The 17338-nt window shown below is 32.8% G+C and overlaps 1 protein-coding gene across 5 annotated transcripts; it reads right to left on the minus strand.

The window, feature by feature from the left end:
- Nucleotides 1–1081: 1081 nt before the first annotated feature.
- LOC140749869 (sodium/hydrogen exchanger 9B2) lies at nt 1082–16010 on the minus strand. 5 transcript variants are annotated; one of them, XM_073083098.1, is made up of 13 exons: nt 15896–16010; nt 8294–8343; nt 8078–8101; nt 6353–6386; nt 5260–5402; nt 4330–4561; nt 3949–4118; nt 3362–3576; nt 2902–3073; nt 2475–2629; nt 2204–2368; nt 1742–1925; nt 1082–1589 (listed from the first exon to the last, which is right to left on the minus strand). In XM_073083098.1, exons 2-13 carry the CDS (start codon nt 8307–8309, stop codon nt 1525–1527), a joined length of 1575 nt encoding a protein of 524 aa, XP_072939199.1. In that variant the 5' UTR covers nt 8310–8343; nt 15896–16010; the 3' UTR covers nt 1082–1524. The 5 variants fall into 5 exon arrangements, with proteins under 5 accessions (XP_072939199.1, XP_072939200.1, XP_072939201.1 ...); XM_073083099.1 differs by lacking the exon at nt 15896–16010 and adding an exon at nt 11309–11465; XM_073083100.1 differs by lacking the exon at nt 8078–8101 and having other exon boundaries at nt 15896–16009.
- Between the last annotated feature and the right edge of the window lie 1328 nt (nt 16011–17338).

The raw sequence follows: 17338 nt of genomic DNA on the forward strand, positions 1-17338 counted from the left end.
AAAGCTCTATTATTTTTATACACACAAAAGATAAAAATAATGTATGCTCAAACGCCTGTATTACGAACACCTCACTAAACATCGTGACCGTGTATGCATAGGATGTTTAACAAGAGTGATTCTTATACCAATGTTAAATAGTTGTACACATATGTTTACATATAGGTATCTACACAGCAAGTCAAACAACTAACTTACTAATTTAATCTTTTTGACCTTAATAAATTAAGACTGAACAAATAAAAAATCGGCGACGACAAACATTGATAAATTATGTTTCATTCGCAGATAAACAAAAGTTTCATACAGTACATGTATGATAATTTACGACATATTTCATAGATATCCTTTTTTACTAGTTTGTTTACTTTCACCAGTTTTCATATTAAAGTCAGTATATAGCTATTACTGTTAATGTACCTAGCTATCCTTATTTCAGACTATATACTAGTTAAAAATAGTTCGTATTTTTTCACTACTGCCTAATACATCTTAAACTAGTCAGTGCAATATAGTAATTTTTAAGTCATTTATTTATTGCCCTGTTTGAAAATACCTCTGAAATAACTAGATGTAATTGCAAACATTACAGTTACAGAACAGTACATAACAGTTCCAGAAATTATGGTTAAACTTCCTTCTACGCGCGGCTTTGATCGTGTCAATCATATATACTTTGAAAACTGCACTTTTTTCGGGATTAAAGGTACCTACTCTAAGCCCTTTGAACTCCAAGGTGTGTACAAAATTTTATGACAATCGGTTAAACAAGTAGAACAAGTTGAATGTGGTAGAACTCTTTGTGGTTCGACTCCGGCGGCACCACCTCCACACCTATTTCTACCTAATAACAGCAGTGTTAGGCGCTGCTGTGTTCCGGTTTGAAGGGTGTGGTAAGGGAGACAGACTTTTCCGAGGCGTTCCAGCTTAGTCCTCAGGGTTAGCGGCGCATCTGTGGCCGACCTCAGGTAGGAATATCTAATCCTATCTGGGGTGTATTACAGATGTCCATGGGCGGCAGTAGCCACTTACTATCAGGTGGACTGCATGCTCGTCTGCTACTCCTATATTATAAAAAAAAGAGGTAATCAGCTATGACATATCTGGTACCAATATTTTGTTCCTTCTCTTTAGGAATAGTAATAATAATACCTTTTGTTTCAATATTTATATTAAGTCAATTAATTTGTATATTATGACGTAATAAATAAGTAGCTTCTTTTAACTTATAAAATTATAAATAGAGTTAATAAAGCCAGTAAGTACCTGAGTAAGTACATACTTTTTTAATTTGAGGTAATTGTAATAAAATATCTACTATTATCTAAAATTATGAATATAGGTAGGAATAACTTCGTAATTAATTCTTAAGTACCCGTTTAAGTACCTATATTAAATATTTTGAACACCATTTTGTAGAAGTTTAGGTAAATATTCGAGACCAGCAGGCTAAGTGCTGTTAGAGTAGATTTTGACTAAGTACTTAAGTAAATTACTTAATTAGCGAAGTTTACTTGAACTTCGTTATAAATGCTGTACAGTCGCAGGATTTTCTGGTGGATTTTCTACCGAGACCTTTTTAGGGCCATCTGAAATTAATGAAAATAAAGTGCGTGTGTGTATTTAAAAGTTATAAACTTCTTTTAAAAAAAAGTTAACAAAAATAATTTTATTTTTAATAAAGAATAAATGTAAGCCAATTGCACCTACTGTACTTTAAAAAATATACCAAAACACTTACCATTACGACTTAAAAGCCTGGGTCCAGTGAGAGCGATACAGATAGCACCAATAGGAGCTGATAAAATAACGCTCAACACACTAACGGCTAGGATTGCTTTTGAATAGTAAGTTTCGTCTTGAACGGGGTAGCCAGCTGTTTGCCCACTGTTAATCAAATCTAATGCTGCTGGACCTAACGCTGCCTAAAACAAATAGTGTACCTACTTAAGACCTGAAGTAAAACTATTTAAATCTTTTTTCTCTTTTGCTTGTAACTCGATTTTGTTCTTTTTTATTTGGTAGCTATTAATGAGCTATAATAATGAGATATAATAATGCCATCAGCAAATAAAATGAAAAAATGCGAATTCATATTTTTCTCAAGCAATAATAATTATGTTGAATTTGCTCTTGTTAAAGCTTAATAAGCGCAGTATGACTAATACTGCTTTTGTTAAGCTTTGGGAGACATATCCAGTACCTGTACTGTAGCTTTTGCCATCCAAGTCAGTCCGATGAAGAGTTTCTCTTTGCTGTTAAGTCCGCAACCAAAACTTATTGCATACGTTGCGATCACTCTAAGCACTAAGCACGAAACCAAACAAATTGCTCCCATTTTTATAACTTCAGGATCTAAGGCAGTAATCTGAAATAAGAGATATAATTTAAAATACATATATATTGAACAATTAAAAACAACTAGATATAAAAGAAAAATAGTAGAGACAATGGTATAAGGAAATATATTTTACCGTTATTTGAGCACCAGTAAAAGCGAAGAGAATAGGCTCGAAAAATATCCACAATATTCTAAAGAGATTACTGACTGGATTTCTATTGATGGGCCAACCTTGTTTATCCCAATAAAAGGCGGCTACAAATCCAGAAGAAACTATTGCTAGAGGACCTGTGAAATAAAATAATAATAAGATAGATCTCTTGGATAGATTAATAAGGAGAGTAGTCACTATAGAAAGAGTAATAATTTACTTCTGTAACTAATAATTAATTATTTATAAAAATAGTAAGTAAGTTATATGGATGAATACTTAATCGTAAGTTCATTAGTTATTTCGATTAAAGTTAAATCTTATGTATTATTTTATGATTATTAATAATATCACGATGTGCAATAACATGAAAATAATAATTTTATTTAACTTTAAGGTCAGTACTTACCAGCTCCACTCCACCCTATGAAACTTGAAATAAAAAGTGAAAAAAGACCGCCTAAGAATAAAGCGAGAAATCTCAGTGGGACAACGTATATGTCTCCCTTTTCAGGAATCACAGAAACCAATGCCCCCCACGAAGATCCGAGAACTATTCCAGCAACTATTGATAAAGGCCCCTAAAATGTAGAAAAATATTGAAATTTTAAAATAAGAAATTCATATTACAAAGTATTGGACGAGCACAAGCAACAAAATAGCTGCTTTTGCGAATTTTTGTTTGTTTGCTTCAAATTTTGTTACAGAAAATGTACTTAGTGATAATAATGAAATATACTTTTTTGGAAAAATTACTTCTTACGTTAGTAGTAATGTTTATTTTTTGTTTTATTAAAATAAAAAAAAAAAACTTACAGGTTCGTCTACTTACAATTAGATTTATTAAAAGTAAAGAAGATCAATCAAACCTTAATAATATTAAACGTTGGGGATCCAGACGAAAACATAGCGTTTAATATAATAGCGAATATAGCAACGCTTATCGAATCGTCGATAGCAGCAGCGGCCAGTACTATGGTAGGTATGCCTTTTGACACACCATAGCCCGCGTCACGTAACCTGAACAGGCAAGGGACTACCACGGCGGGAGACACGGATGCTATCATGGAACCTAATAAGAATGCTGTAATAAGATCAAAATCAGTATCAATTAGTTACTAGCGCATATTCATACATGTCTATCGTAGTAAAACCAGAATAGTTATAGTACTTAATGTTTTTTAAATGTTTAATAGTCAAGTTTCCATATGGTACAAGTAACAGATGCAACCAATTTATGTTTCGTTTAAGTCAAGTCAAGCGTTTATAATTTCTGGAGAAGATCTACAGAAATCTCCATGAAATGAAATTATTAGGATATCCTCTTATTCGGTGACAACATCTGAGACACTCTTATTCGCCCTTAGTAATTTTTGAAAGTATTATGGATATTAATGAATTAAATAAAGGATTTGGTAATGACTTTTATAAAATATTTTCCTATATTATAACTTACCCCATATCCATGGTAAAGATAACAAGAAATGAGTGAACACAGCAATACATATGCATTCTACCAGCCAAGGGATCAGACCGAGTTGCAGCACAGCTGCATAATGTTTCTTTAGCACACTTGCGTCCAAGCCTAATCCTGCTCTCATTAATATAATAACTAGTGCCACTTTCCTTAAACAAGACATTATTTAAATTTATTCAATCATTAGTAATTAAAAAAAAATACTCATGCACATATTTTGATATAAGACTTTTTTGGAACAATTAAGGAGTAGTTCTCGATAAAGAGTATCTGAAAATTTCATATCAAATAGCTGTAACGATATTCAAGACTCATAATTGTTAAATTAATAATATTGAAAAAAATATATACGAGTCTTACCTCAAATCCTGATTTAACTTCCGATAAGTATCTGTCATGTGAACCAAGTGGAGATTTTGGAATGCGATTCCCGTGAGCAACATGCCTATCAGTGCTGGCAGTGTTGTTATCTTCAGCCATATCCAGCCAATTAAGTACGCAGCTATGACCAAAAGAGTCATGCTAAGCAGTTCGCCTTGTAACGATATTGGCTCGCCAATTTCCACGTAAAGGATTCCCCAAGTGAGGAGAACTGAAAATAGGTATGTATATTACAAAAAACGATTGTTAAATTTAATTTGTTAACTTGGAAAATCTTAATTATTGTTTAAGTACCCACGTAGGTCCGGTAACCTCCGGGACCAGAATAGGGCTACGGTATCCCCTGCCTGCCGTAAGAGGCGAGCAAATGGGGGCTCCGAGGTTGCGGACGGCAAGAGTGGGAGATCGAACCGTCTAGCAAGCGACCCGGGAAGGCGCAAAGCGTCGTAAACACTACACGGTGTGGTAAGCCCTGAAGCTCACCTGAGCGAAGCCCGAAGGGGCAACGAAGGGTTTAGATGACTCCGGTTGCGTTTCGTTGGAGATCCCGGAGTCCTCTTAGCAACGCCGAGGACAGCCACCGGAGGGGTTTAAATGCGGTAAGAATCCCACATAACCTGTGTCGCTCCCACGGCACCGGGTACCTTTTGAAGGTTACCTCTTGTTAACAAAAAAAGGGTCCGGTAACCTCGCAATGTTTTTCGAAGTTACGTTTTAGAACGTAAGTACAACATTCGGTAAATTAAGAGATGGGCTTGGATTTTAAATTTGTACTTGAGAGAAACCAAAATTCATAGAAATATAGGTAAGTACTTTCTATGAATTTTGAATTATAAGCTTAGGTTAGCAACTTAAATTATACAAATATTAGTATATTTATCATCTATCCTAGAAATGTTTAGTACTTACAGAATGCAATAATACAAATCTGCTGTGCCGATTGCCTGAACGTAGAGAAGATAGGGAAGGGGAAGAATTTGGACCACCATGAAGGCTGCCAAGACGGCGTTGGATCCGGTTGGTGACATCGGAGACAAAATTTGTGCCACCATCTAAAAATATAAATATTTGTAGTAGGTACTTATAGTTGTTTACTTTCTCTTTGTAAATCAATGCAAGTAATCCATGTGGACCGGAACTGAGAGCTTATGTTACCATTTTTTAATAAACCACGTCGTTTAGCGGGTTCATTAGTTACTCTAGGATTAGAATTTTACTTAAACAATTATTATAGCTCCAATTAAATCTTATTATGGACGTGCTTTAATTGATAAGGGATTTTCTAGTAAGGTATATGGACCACCTCCAAGACTGAGATTTATTGAGGTCACTGCCTACCAATTTACAGCAAAAATGTTTTCTTTTTTGTAGATATCACCTAGGTCTTAGAGAAAAATGCATTTTGACTGCAAAAACACTAATACATTATATCCGTACCCAGCGTGAATAAGTTGACTAGTGCACAATTTTATTGCATCTATATGCAGTATTTGGTTAGAATTATTTAAATGTTTATAAGTGGCATGAGTATGGTAAAAATACTCGTTAACTTACCTATTTACTCTCCATATAGGTAATTCAAACAATCTTAATGTTTATCATGATTAAAAGATATAAAAATGTGTATATATACATATTTGTATAAGTAGGTTGTATGAATATATTCACGCCTGGTACCCATATACGCACAGGGTTTGCATTTGCATGGGGTAATATACAGTAGTGTTTTTGTGGTTTTACCTGCTGTGGCAATATCTATTAGGTACAGTGACATTATAATGTAATTTGGACTAACAAGTATAGTCCTCGTAAAACTGTTAGTCCGCTCTGAATATAGAAATGAATCGCGTCGCCATAGCAAATTGTATGACTACACCTGTTCGCAACAACTTCAGAGCGGACTAGCAGTTTGGCGATAAATATACCTACTAATGTTAATTGACTGTTTCCATAATTAAAAATGTTTGTAACTAAATTGATAATGGCTGGAGAACTAACTTACGGAAGCGGTTCGTTTTGATCATCGCGATTGTCATCTGAAGATAAAATAAAAGTATAATTAGTAATATAAAGTCCATAGCATTCCTAGAATTCATACCGTAACTTTATGAAGGCAATTATTATTAATAAAAAAAAAGGAAAAAATAAAAATAAATAAAAGCCGTAATCAAAATATTTTAGCCTTTTAGTAGATAGGTATAAACAAGTATAGTTTTTAACTAGAATTAAATTCAAATAAACAATATTTTTAGTGCTAGTGGTAAATTAACGTTAGTAATATAATCAATACATTATTTCTTTGCCATGAATTACTTAATCGAAAAAAGCATTATCTACCAATGGTTGGATACATATAAATTAAAAGCTTAAATAGCAAAACTAAAAAGTCCAATAAGAAATTCATTATTTGATTGTCCCGAAATCGGGGAGTCTTAAATCAAACATCAAAAGGGATCTTTTTCCAGAAGCCATTATTGTGTCACTGCTGGGCATGGATCTGATGATTTGATGTGTTAATAAGTAGACTTCACAGACTTAATTATTTTAAGAAGTTTCGGACATATGTTCAGGATTTTTGTTCAACCGTTAAACACATAAGTGATTCATTTCTAATAAGCATATTTAATTTAAATAAAGAGTTTCAGATTGTAAAAAAGTGTATACTTGTATTACCTATAATTCACCGCGCTGTTCTAGTTTAAGTTGTTATAGATATGATATCTTACTTATATCTATAACATTGACTTTTAGAGATTGCGGTCATGTGACTATCAATACGTGATTGTATTAGTAAATGTTCAAGGCATGTTGAGGTCAAAATACATATTATACAAAATGACAGATTTTAGTGTCCCTTACGAATCTTAATAAGAAATATAAATATTAATAAACAATCCCTTAAATGCGTGGTGGCTAATCGAGTAGTATGTCAAGATGTTGAGTTCATGGGCCCATATTTATTTAAGCAATACATTTATGTATCCGGTTTTTGTATCATACAAATAAGTACCTATGTATATATTGTAGAACTTAACAGCCAACGATGCCCCTTTAACAATAGATACGTCTCCTTAAATATTACTTAGATATTTTAAATAAGTATAGGCACCATCATAGATGTAATGCCTAATATCACTGGGCACCATGTTAATGAATTTGCAAACTACTACTTAGTATCTACGTTAATAAAATACCATTGAACCAAAATATTGCGTTAAACGATGACTCATGAATTTCATAATATTGCATTACCGTTATGCAATAACGGTCGAAAATTGTCATAGGAATAGGACCTTAAAATTTGGTTCCATAATTACTATGCATGTAAGAGAAATGAGGTTTGAAAAGACAAGAATTATGATGGACAATAAGTGTGATCTTTGCCATTTTTTTTATAATCCAATTTATACTGTACTTATGTATTTGGACCCCACAGATGATGAGATTGATTAGTTAAGCCACAATTAAGCCGAGCGTGCAAAACAAACAGACGAAAGTCATATGAGGCATTAGTACTAGTAATATTATTAAGAATTAGGATTAGTTATAGCTGTTAGATTTTACACCTGTTAGCTGTAATATTCGCCTATAATCGATTTTAAGACTAAGTACGTGCATATAGCTTTGCCTGCATGCAAACAAAATTTAATATTGCGAAACGTGCTATTAAATATATAAGTAATAGGTAGTTATAAAATATTTATATTGTTTTGTTAAACATTATTACCTACAAATTCGTACACTCGAACACCTATAAAACATAAAAGTTTTAATTATTTAATACAAACATACAGATAAAACATCATGACATGAACAACTCATAATAAGTTAGTTACCGATTTAATTTAAAATACATTAAAGTACACATATCATTAGGTACGATATGATTATAACGATAAAATCGTACGTTATGTACGTACGATTTAAAAAAAAGTATTTTTACCTGTATTATTTTCCATGTCTTACTGTAGATATGTAACGAAATATTTTTTTCTGAAATTAGATAAAAAATTGTTAAAAACGTTCTTGTTTTCTACACTAATATTATAAATAGGAAAACTTTGTTTGTTTGCTTGGTTGTAATGAATAGGCTCAAAAACTACTGGACCGATTTTAAAAATTCTTTCACCATTCGAAAGCTACATTATCTACGAGTAACTTAGGCACGACATGTTTTCCACCATAGAATACTTTTCAGGTCTATTATTTTAAACAACCTATAAATAGTAATTTACCTATATCGCAACTTAAAAAAAAAGATCCTGCATCAGAATGCGATTAATATCGATCACAATATTCGATGAATATCAGATGGCACTTTTGAATGACAATACAGTGTCATTATAATTATGTTGTGTGTTTGTTTTAGCTGATCAAATGTGACCACTACACATCACTAATTAATTTTATTTAAGTATTTCTACCACAGGATTTTTACTGAACGCCTATACCCCTTGAAGGTGGTAGAACCCTTTGTGGTTCGACTCCGGCGGCACCACCGCCACACCTATTTCTACCTAATAACAGCAGTGTTAGGCGCTGCTGTGTTCCGGTTTGAAGGGTGTGGTAAGGGAGACAGACTTTTCCGAGGCGTTCCATCTTAGTCCTCAGGGGTAGCGGCGCATCTGTGGCCGACCTCAGGTAGGAATATCAAATCCTATCTGGGATTGATTACAAATGTCCATGGGCGGCAGTAGCCACTTACCATCAGGTGGACTGCAAGCTCGTCTGCTACTCTGATATTATAAAAAAAAAAAAAAAAAAATACCTCCATAAATCATTAACAGTTTTGTGAATACAGCCAGTTTTATATACAGATAGGACATTTTGAATAAAATGTTATTTTTACCTTGCATATATTAACATTGCATTATTAAGTATGTAAATTTACGTCACAAAAATAAAGTTAAATATATATTTATATCAACATATTCAACAATATTAAACATTAATTATCGCAACTTAATTAAGAAATTGTAGATTTTCTGTTTCGTCAAAAACATGAACTACTACTAGGTATAGTTCATTTCGCATATTTTCTTTTTTTTAAACGAGATAAGTAACAAGTAATTAATTAAAAAATCAAATACCCGACTACACTAAAAAAGCATACACTATAAAAGCTGAAGTAGAATTTCCATAAACGGTGAAATAGGCGTTTTATTATTTTTATCCAGAAAGCCAAATGCATACAAAGTTTCATAGTAGGTATCTGTTTCAAAATCAAAAGACGTTCAAACAATATTATCCTATTTTATCCTCGTAGTGCTCATTTACGCTATATAAAGAACCTATGGGTAAAATTCCAGCACTCTAAAGTTCAGCGGTTTCCCTTTGCGTTGATCTTTATCACAGCAACACTACTCATTTAGTCAGACAGTCATCTCGATGAGTTATATATATGTATATATTATATTTTTAAAACGTGTTTCGCAAAAACAATCCACCATTTACGCTCCATAAAATATATAACTTTAGTAATTCAAAGTTCTGGTCATTATTTTACCTCGTAATGGGTAGAATTTCATTATTTTTATCCAACAAACCAAATACAAAATTTCATAGTGTTTGCTTCAAAATTGACGATTGTTTAAATGAACTTTTAACCCTTATTTTACCCTCTACGGGGTTAATTTTTCGGATGGGGGTAAATAGGTGTGTCCTTGTTCCTATCCAGAAAGCCAAATACTAAATTTTGTAGCAGTTGCTTCAAGATTAAAGGATTTCAAAAAACTGTTTTCCCCTATTTTACCCTCTTAGGGGTAGAATTTCGAAAAGGCCTTTCTTAGTACTTATTTACGCTATATAGCAAATCTTTGTGAAAAATTTCAGCACTCTAAGTTGAGCGGTTTTGGCTGCACTTTGATTTCTAAAAAATGAGAAAGTCATTTAGTTAGTCAGTCAGTCACCTTGCTGTTTTATATATATACAAATATGTTTTTATAATCTCCGTTTAATTTCCTTTCATATGATACCCTATTCGATAGGTTCGGTTAGTTATTTTTTTAAATGTGTTACTATTTCGCACCAAGAATCTGCCATTTTATTTATTTTTTTCTTACACCTATCTAAGGACACTCGAGTCATTGAGACGTATATAATGACACCTTAACTGACGAAATTCATCCAGCCGTTTATATTCCGTTTCATTCAACATACAAGATACGCGCGAAAAACATAACCCTTCCTTGGCAGTCGGGTAAAAAGAGAAACAAGGAGATTTAAAACGTACGTATACCTAATAACATTATACAACTTGAGATACCTATATATATGTGTATTATACCTATGTAAGATGATGAAATTATATGTAGGCACTAAAGTGAAATCATTCGTTAGATTAGTGATAAAAACAGGATGATACCTAATATATCAAGAACTTATGATAACATCTAAAGTGACAGATTTACTACTAAAATGATCTACTATTATCTTGTTTCTGTATGGTTAAGTTACGATAGACAAAGTTTTTTTTTCTGTGTGTGTGTGTTTTTTAATAAGTGAATGTAAAAGACAGTAAGAAGATACTACGAGTAATTGACACGAAGATGTGAATTTAATAAACTTATATAAATTGCGTTCACCCATATAAAGTACCTAATAGTTTTATCAAAGGAATCTATAATTTGGGTCAAGCAAAAAAGAAGTGATTATTCATAGATACCTAAATAAATAAAAAAAAATACTAAAAATTAAGAACAAGTAGCATGTGTACATATGTTGTAGCATATTGTACCTATAACAACTTGGTTGTTTTTAAAATAGTGTAAAGAAAAAAATATTTCCTATAAAGTTGTTGCTTATGAAAGTCTTGCATATTTTTATTATGATTCCAAAAAGTAAAATCAAAGTTATACATGTAATATATAAAATACAAACAATTACCTACTGTATTATTCTCAAAGTTCAATCTGGTATGGTAATGATAACTTAGGTATATCACAAGTTTACTACTTACCTAAATAATATCGGATAAGAAACAAAATAAACTAACTAGTTTTCAATAATTCTCCAAAAAAACCTTTTCAGAATGAATATCTTACTTCATAAAACAACAACTTGATAAATTTACTGTAATGTATGTATGTCTGTAACAAATCAGTGAAGTAACCTTTAACTCAGATAAACCGGTAATGAATGAATTTCACGGCGTCGTGCAATATACATATGTATCTGAGAATATCGTCATAGCTGGTAGTAGTCACAAGATACTTACAAGATACAAAACGAATACAAACATATGTGTTAAGATGGTTGGATAGGTCAATTTTTAACACATAAATGTATAATCACTATGTTTTTGTTAGAACCGTAGAAAATAAGGTATAACAGATCTATCGATTGATAGGCGGTGATCGCCTAGTCGTTAAACTCGGCCTCTCATCGAGGTTTAAATCCCAGGCACGCACCTCTGATTTTTCTAATTATGTGTGTATTTAAAAATTAATTATCACTTCCTAAAACGGTGAAGGAAAACATCGTGAGTAACCTGTATACCTGAGAGATTTATAAAAAATAAATCTCAATACGCACTTGGCCAGCGCGGTGGACTATGGCCTAATCCTTCTCATTCTGAGAGGAGATCTGTGCCTAGCAATGGGACAATAATGGGTTGATGATGAACAGGTCTATCATATACAATAAATAAAGTTACGATCAATGAAGCAATTATTGTGTCACTAAAGAGAATGTTGTATTAGAAATAAATAATAAATAATGCTTACAATAATTCTAAACTCTATGAAAAGTTCACTGTACTTAATTTTTGCTTAAATATATTTAAAGTAGATATTTTTAACAGAATGTTTTTAAAAACACAATTTTATCGTGTGTCTCCTAAATGAGGCATTTAACCTATTAAGGCATCTTCAATACTAAAGTGCATATATAATTCAACGAAACCAGCCGTCTTAACGCACATTGTGTGTATTGGGCTAAACACGTGATCGTTATGATCTTAATAAGAACAATTTAGGCTTACTAACTCTAAATAACGTATGTAATAACGATATTTGATTTGAGATAATTACTTTTGTTAACAAGTAGACATTCATATCTATGGTACATGATTATTTATTTGTGGGCGCTTCATAATAATACAAGTATTGTAAATAATAAAAGATACGGTAAGTCAATGAGTAAAATTACATATGGTTGAATATTTAAATAAAATCATAAAAATGGCTAAATTGTACATTTTGGATGTCATTTCATAATAATTAAAGTAATAATATGTATATATAATTATTTTTATAGATATTGTGTAAATCGTTCCTTTTTACGCATGATTTATTTATTTACATAATATACAGACCAGGGTTGTTGCTGATGCAGGTTTTTACTAGATCAGCGGATGCTGATGCTGATTTTTTCAGATTAATATCAGCTGATGCTGATGCTGATATTTAAAAATACTAAATATAAATATATTTTATACTGAGGTATTTGTACGTCCCTTACGAGAATAGTCTTTTTTAACCAACTTCACAAAATGAGGCGGTTTCTCAATTCTACCGTATATATGTATTTTTTATGTTTGTTCGCGGATAACTTCGTCGTTTATGAACCGAACTGGATGATTTTTATTTTGTTGGAAAAAAAGATATTTCCAAAGTAGTTCCATTATAAGAAATTAAGGGTCTGATGATTGGCAGACCAGAGAAATCGAGGGGAACTTTCAAAAATCGTAAGGGCGACTAGTGCATTTGTAAGATTTTTAGTATGTCATCACTAAAAAAGGTGAAAAAAAATAAATTAAAAAATACAATCGAATTCCATGTCACTACAAAGCAAAAATCAACTGAAACAAATTTTGGCTCAGCACATATCTCCGAAGCCGGCGCTCATATTGAACACGCTGTTTACGCCGTTATCTAACGAAATATATTTAGCACCGACTTCAGAACCAAACCAACATCCACTTCAGCTACCCTCCACTCTGCAGTGACACAGAAGTCGGCATTTATTTGTTTTTTTTTTACAAAAAACTACACTGTGTCGTATCTTTGTTCAATAACGAAATATTTGGTCATATTGCACTTTTCACTGGATGTGGCATTATGAATTGAATACGTAATTCTGTTATTGATTGATTGAACTATGATCGAAAGTTGTTGATGTCTGACCAAATTACGTTGTCAATACAATCGAATGATTGTTTGATGACAACTTGTGCTTATAAACTTCTGTGATTGGCTAAAACTCCACGTGATTTAAGCTCGGTCCCGCCTTTAACGAACACGTTACAATTTCAATATCAGCATTAAATATCAGCATCTTTTGTTGCGGATGCGGATGCTGATGCTGATATTCGCAACAACCCTAATACAGACGTAGAGCGTGTCACATATTTGCCGTACCAGACAAACCAAATAAATAGTATCTCCTATATTTTATAAAAAAATCTCTACTCTATAATACTCTATAATAAATCTTCTATACTGCTACAAAGTATAGAAGATTTATTATAGAATAAATTGTATAGAAAAAATATGGTTTTGTTCGTCACTGCCTGAGTCTGACACGTTTTATGTCTGTAAATAGAAAATAAATCGAGTTATAAAATTAAACATTGAATTCCGATTCAATTCAAATCCGATTTATATCCGAGTTACGAGTTAAAAAGTTCCGGGCAGTTTTTTATACTTGCAATGGTAAAACAAACAAGTAAATACCGTTTAATAAATGAATTAAACAGAACAAATTGTTGTCATATTTAACAATTATTTCTATCGTAAGTCATAAAAAATAATGTATTATATTTTAATTAAAAAAACGTAACGTTAATTTTTAAAATAATTATATAATGACATCGTATCTTGCAACACTAGCGGACTGGCTAAAATGACGCAAAATCTCTAAAAATAATTTTTTCGTAACTTTTAAATCTATGTTTTACACCGTATAATCGATTTTTAATCGAATTTAGACATTGTACATTAACATGTCTTTATAATCTGTGGTGATAATAGTAATACTATTGTTTTAGTCTGTTACCAGTGTTACCTAGTTCTTGTTACGTGTTTCTTGAATCGATTCAAATGGAAGTGTCATTAATCGATTCACAAAAAAATCGAGGCCTAAAGAATCAGACAGAGGCAGAAAGAAGCTTCTCCAAAAGCTCTATTCAGCTGTGAAGCTAGTGAAAAAAACTAGTTGCACTCCGGGAGTGCCAGCAGAAGTAAAAACTTTCGAAACCTAACCTGAATAATAAAATTCAATAAAACAGTGCACAATGCCGCAAAAGACGTTTTCACTTCAATAAATAATAAAACTGACACCCATTGACATAGTATTTAGTTTTTCTATGTTGATACCGGATGACATCTTGACTTTTGCATATATAGGGTATAGAGAGTCAACTCTACGTAATTTTTGTCATAGGTAAAGCGCCCCTAATGGCCTGCCCCAGAACTACTCATGGGTTTTACATACATACCTATAGATACCTATTATATATTCGTTATTCATTATGTATATTAAAATTAGGTACATTATAAGTTGTATCTTTCAAACACGAACTGTAAATGACTGTGTTCCAAAGATTCACATTTACGTTATACTTTTGTCTTTCCCAATTTTTATACAAAAGCAAAACTACATTTACATACTTAACAAAATTTCAGAAAGATGCAAAAATTTGTGACAATGTGAATCTTTGAATCGCGCTTCTTTACAGTCGATGTTAAAGATACAACTTACGTGGGAGGTATTAAATTTGTACAGTTGTCAAAACGGGGTGTGTCTGAAGTGCAAAAACAACTTTTGAAATTGGAAACGATTAACGAAATTGCGGACATTTGACAACAAACACATCATTTTGACAGATAACTGTCGATCCGTCGCCATTTTAATTTGAAGCTTCCGGGGCGACTCGTTACGTGACGCTAGTATCTGCACAAAAAGTCATTTTGTATGGAAGTGTGTCCATCCTGCTTTTGCAGTTTGTTTTGCCGTCTTACGATCAGGCCGTTTACGTTTTACGGAAGTTTAACATTTTTTACCCATCACAAAAAGTGCACAACGCCCGTAATGAAATTTTAACTTCAAGAAGGTCACCAGTACCAAACAATCACTTAAATATATATTTTCTGACGTATCCGTCAGCAAAAAATGTCTATATCACATTTGTTAATATTCAATGAACTTCGAAAACCGAATTGATTTTTTGGCCCAAAAGATCGATTCTTCGATTCGCAGACGGCCATCCCTACTTCGCGCTGTCATTCAACATGTCTAATTGTCTATCTACATGTCATGAAATGTCATGAATCATTATATACATTCATGTCTGTCAAAAAATTATATTGTTTTTTAGCAACATTAACTATTATATTGTTTAACGACAAAATAATTTCATATAGACATAGTAAATTATTGCTCTTAAATAAATACTTTCTGTTATATTACGAAATAATACATTTTGGTTATAGTGTACCTACATTAGAAACAAACCCAACATCTAACCTTAAAAATTAACCATTTCTTGGCGTTGTAAAGCGTAAATTGCTTACCATTGCCATATATTATTCAAAAATATACTTACAAAATGTCTTAATATATTACGAGTACTTGTATAATCACAATTAGGTTACTTTTTATTATATTTGGACACCACATAATATAAATAATCATGTGTATGGTGAATAATTTATTTCATTTGGTTCCACTAGAGGGCGTACATTGACATTGTACGCTAATATCTATTTGCCGCAATTTGACACTACGAAATACTAAATCGAGAAGATTTGAAATAAGGATTTGATGAGATTTCTGTTAGACTGTAGATTATATCGCGTATTTGCATATTCCAATTATTTTAAATCATTATCACGAATGACCCGTCTGGCGGATCGGGCTCGGTAATCCATATCGTAATGGTCGGACACGCAGGGGGTTCAGGGTTCATTTATCGGGTTTTATAACGCAATTTACGTTTGTACAAACCATACCGGACATACCGGAACCCTCTGCGCGTCAGACCCGTATGGTGACCCCTCCGCCACGCGTGTCGTCAATTTTAACAAAACACAGTTTTCCACTCAGCACAAAATATACCTATATGTACTTCGTGCGAAAACTCGGAATGACCCAAGGGGCTCCGATCGGTTAGAATTTAGAATATTTACGCCGGGGGAACTATACAATTATACCCTTACATGTTCTATCGGTTTTATAAAGGTGTGGGTGGGGAGGTTTTTTAATGGGTGAGGAAATATGTGACCTGTACCTACATCACCTTTCCTCAATGAGACCACGAGTTTGTTTGTCATTTATCGTGACAACTTTAAAGTTATTCGTCCGAATTATTAGTATAAAAGACAAAGATTTTCTACATTACATACATACTAAAATGATAGAGGTGTTACCGCCTGGCCACAGCCAACAGCGGCGCGGCGAGCAGGGCGGCGAGCGACGCGGTGAGCGTCAAGCGGCGAAAACCATGGAACAGAAAAAACAAGTGTGTTTATTTTTCTCTTCTATGGCGAAAACAAATGTATGACAATGTATGAAGCTGGCCAAAGCTGCGAGCGACGTGGCGGGCGGTGCGGCATGCGGCGCGGCTTGAGTCGAGCGGATGAAACAAAAAAAAACGTTTAAAAAGCGGCGCATTTTGTTTGAATCGCGCGTTAAGTTAAAATGTATGGATGTGGTACCTACAATTTATCAGTGACTTGCTCTTGTATATGACTTGCTCTCATATATTAATATGTAATTATAGTTCCTGTATTCATATTATTATGAATACAGTGAATGAAAAGAGTGTGTAATTCGCCAAGTTCTCGTCTTTTTTGGTAAAGTGGGTGCGCCCCTATTCTTGACTGAATAATATCATGAGTTAAGAACGCACTCGTTTCAAAGCAAAGGCGACTTTTTTAATTTAAATACTCCTTAATACGTCCCAACATCATACTATTTATAAGTGATATGTATTCTACAACCGTCTTCGACTTAGATAGCGACACAATTGCCTTATTGTCTAGCCAAA

This window comes from Epargyreus clarus, unplaced genomic scaffold, assembly GCF_041222505.1.
Source record: "Epargyreus clarus isolate Ecla_fem2 unplaced genomic scaffold, WU_Ecla_fem_2.2 ptg000018l, whole genome shotgun sequence".
Lineage (NCBI taxonomy): Eukaryota > Metazoa > Arthropoda > Insecta > Lepidoptera > Hesperiidae > Epargyreus > Epargyreus clarus.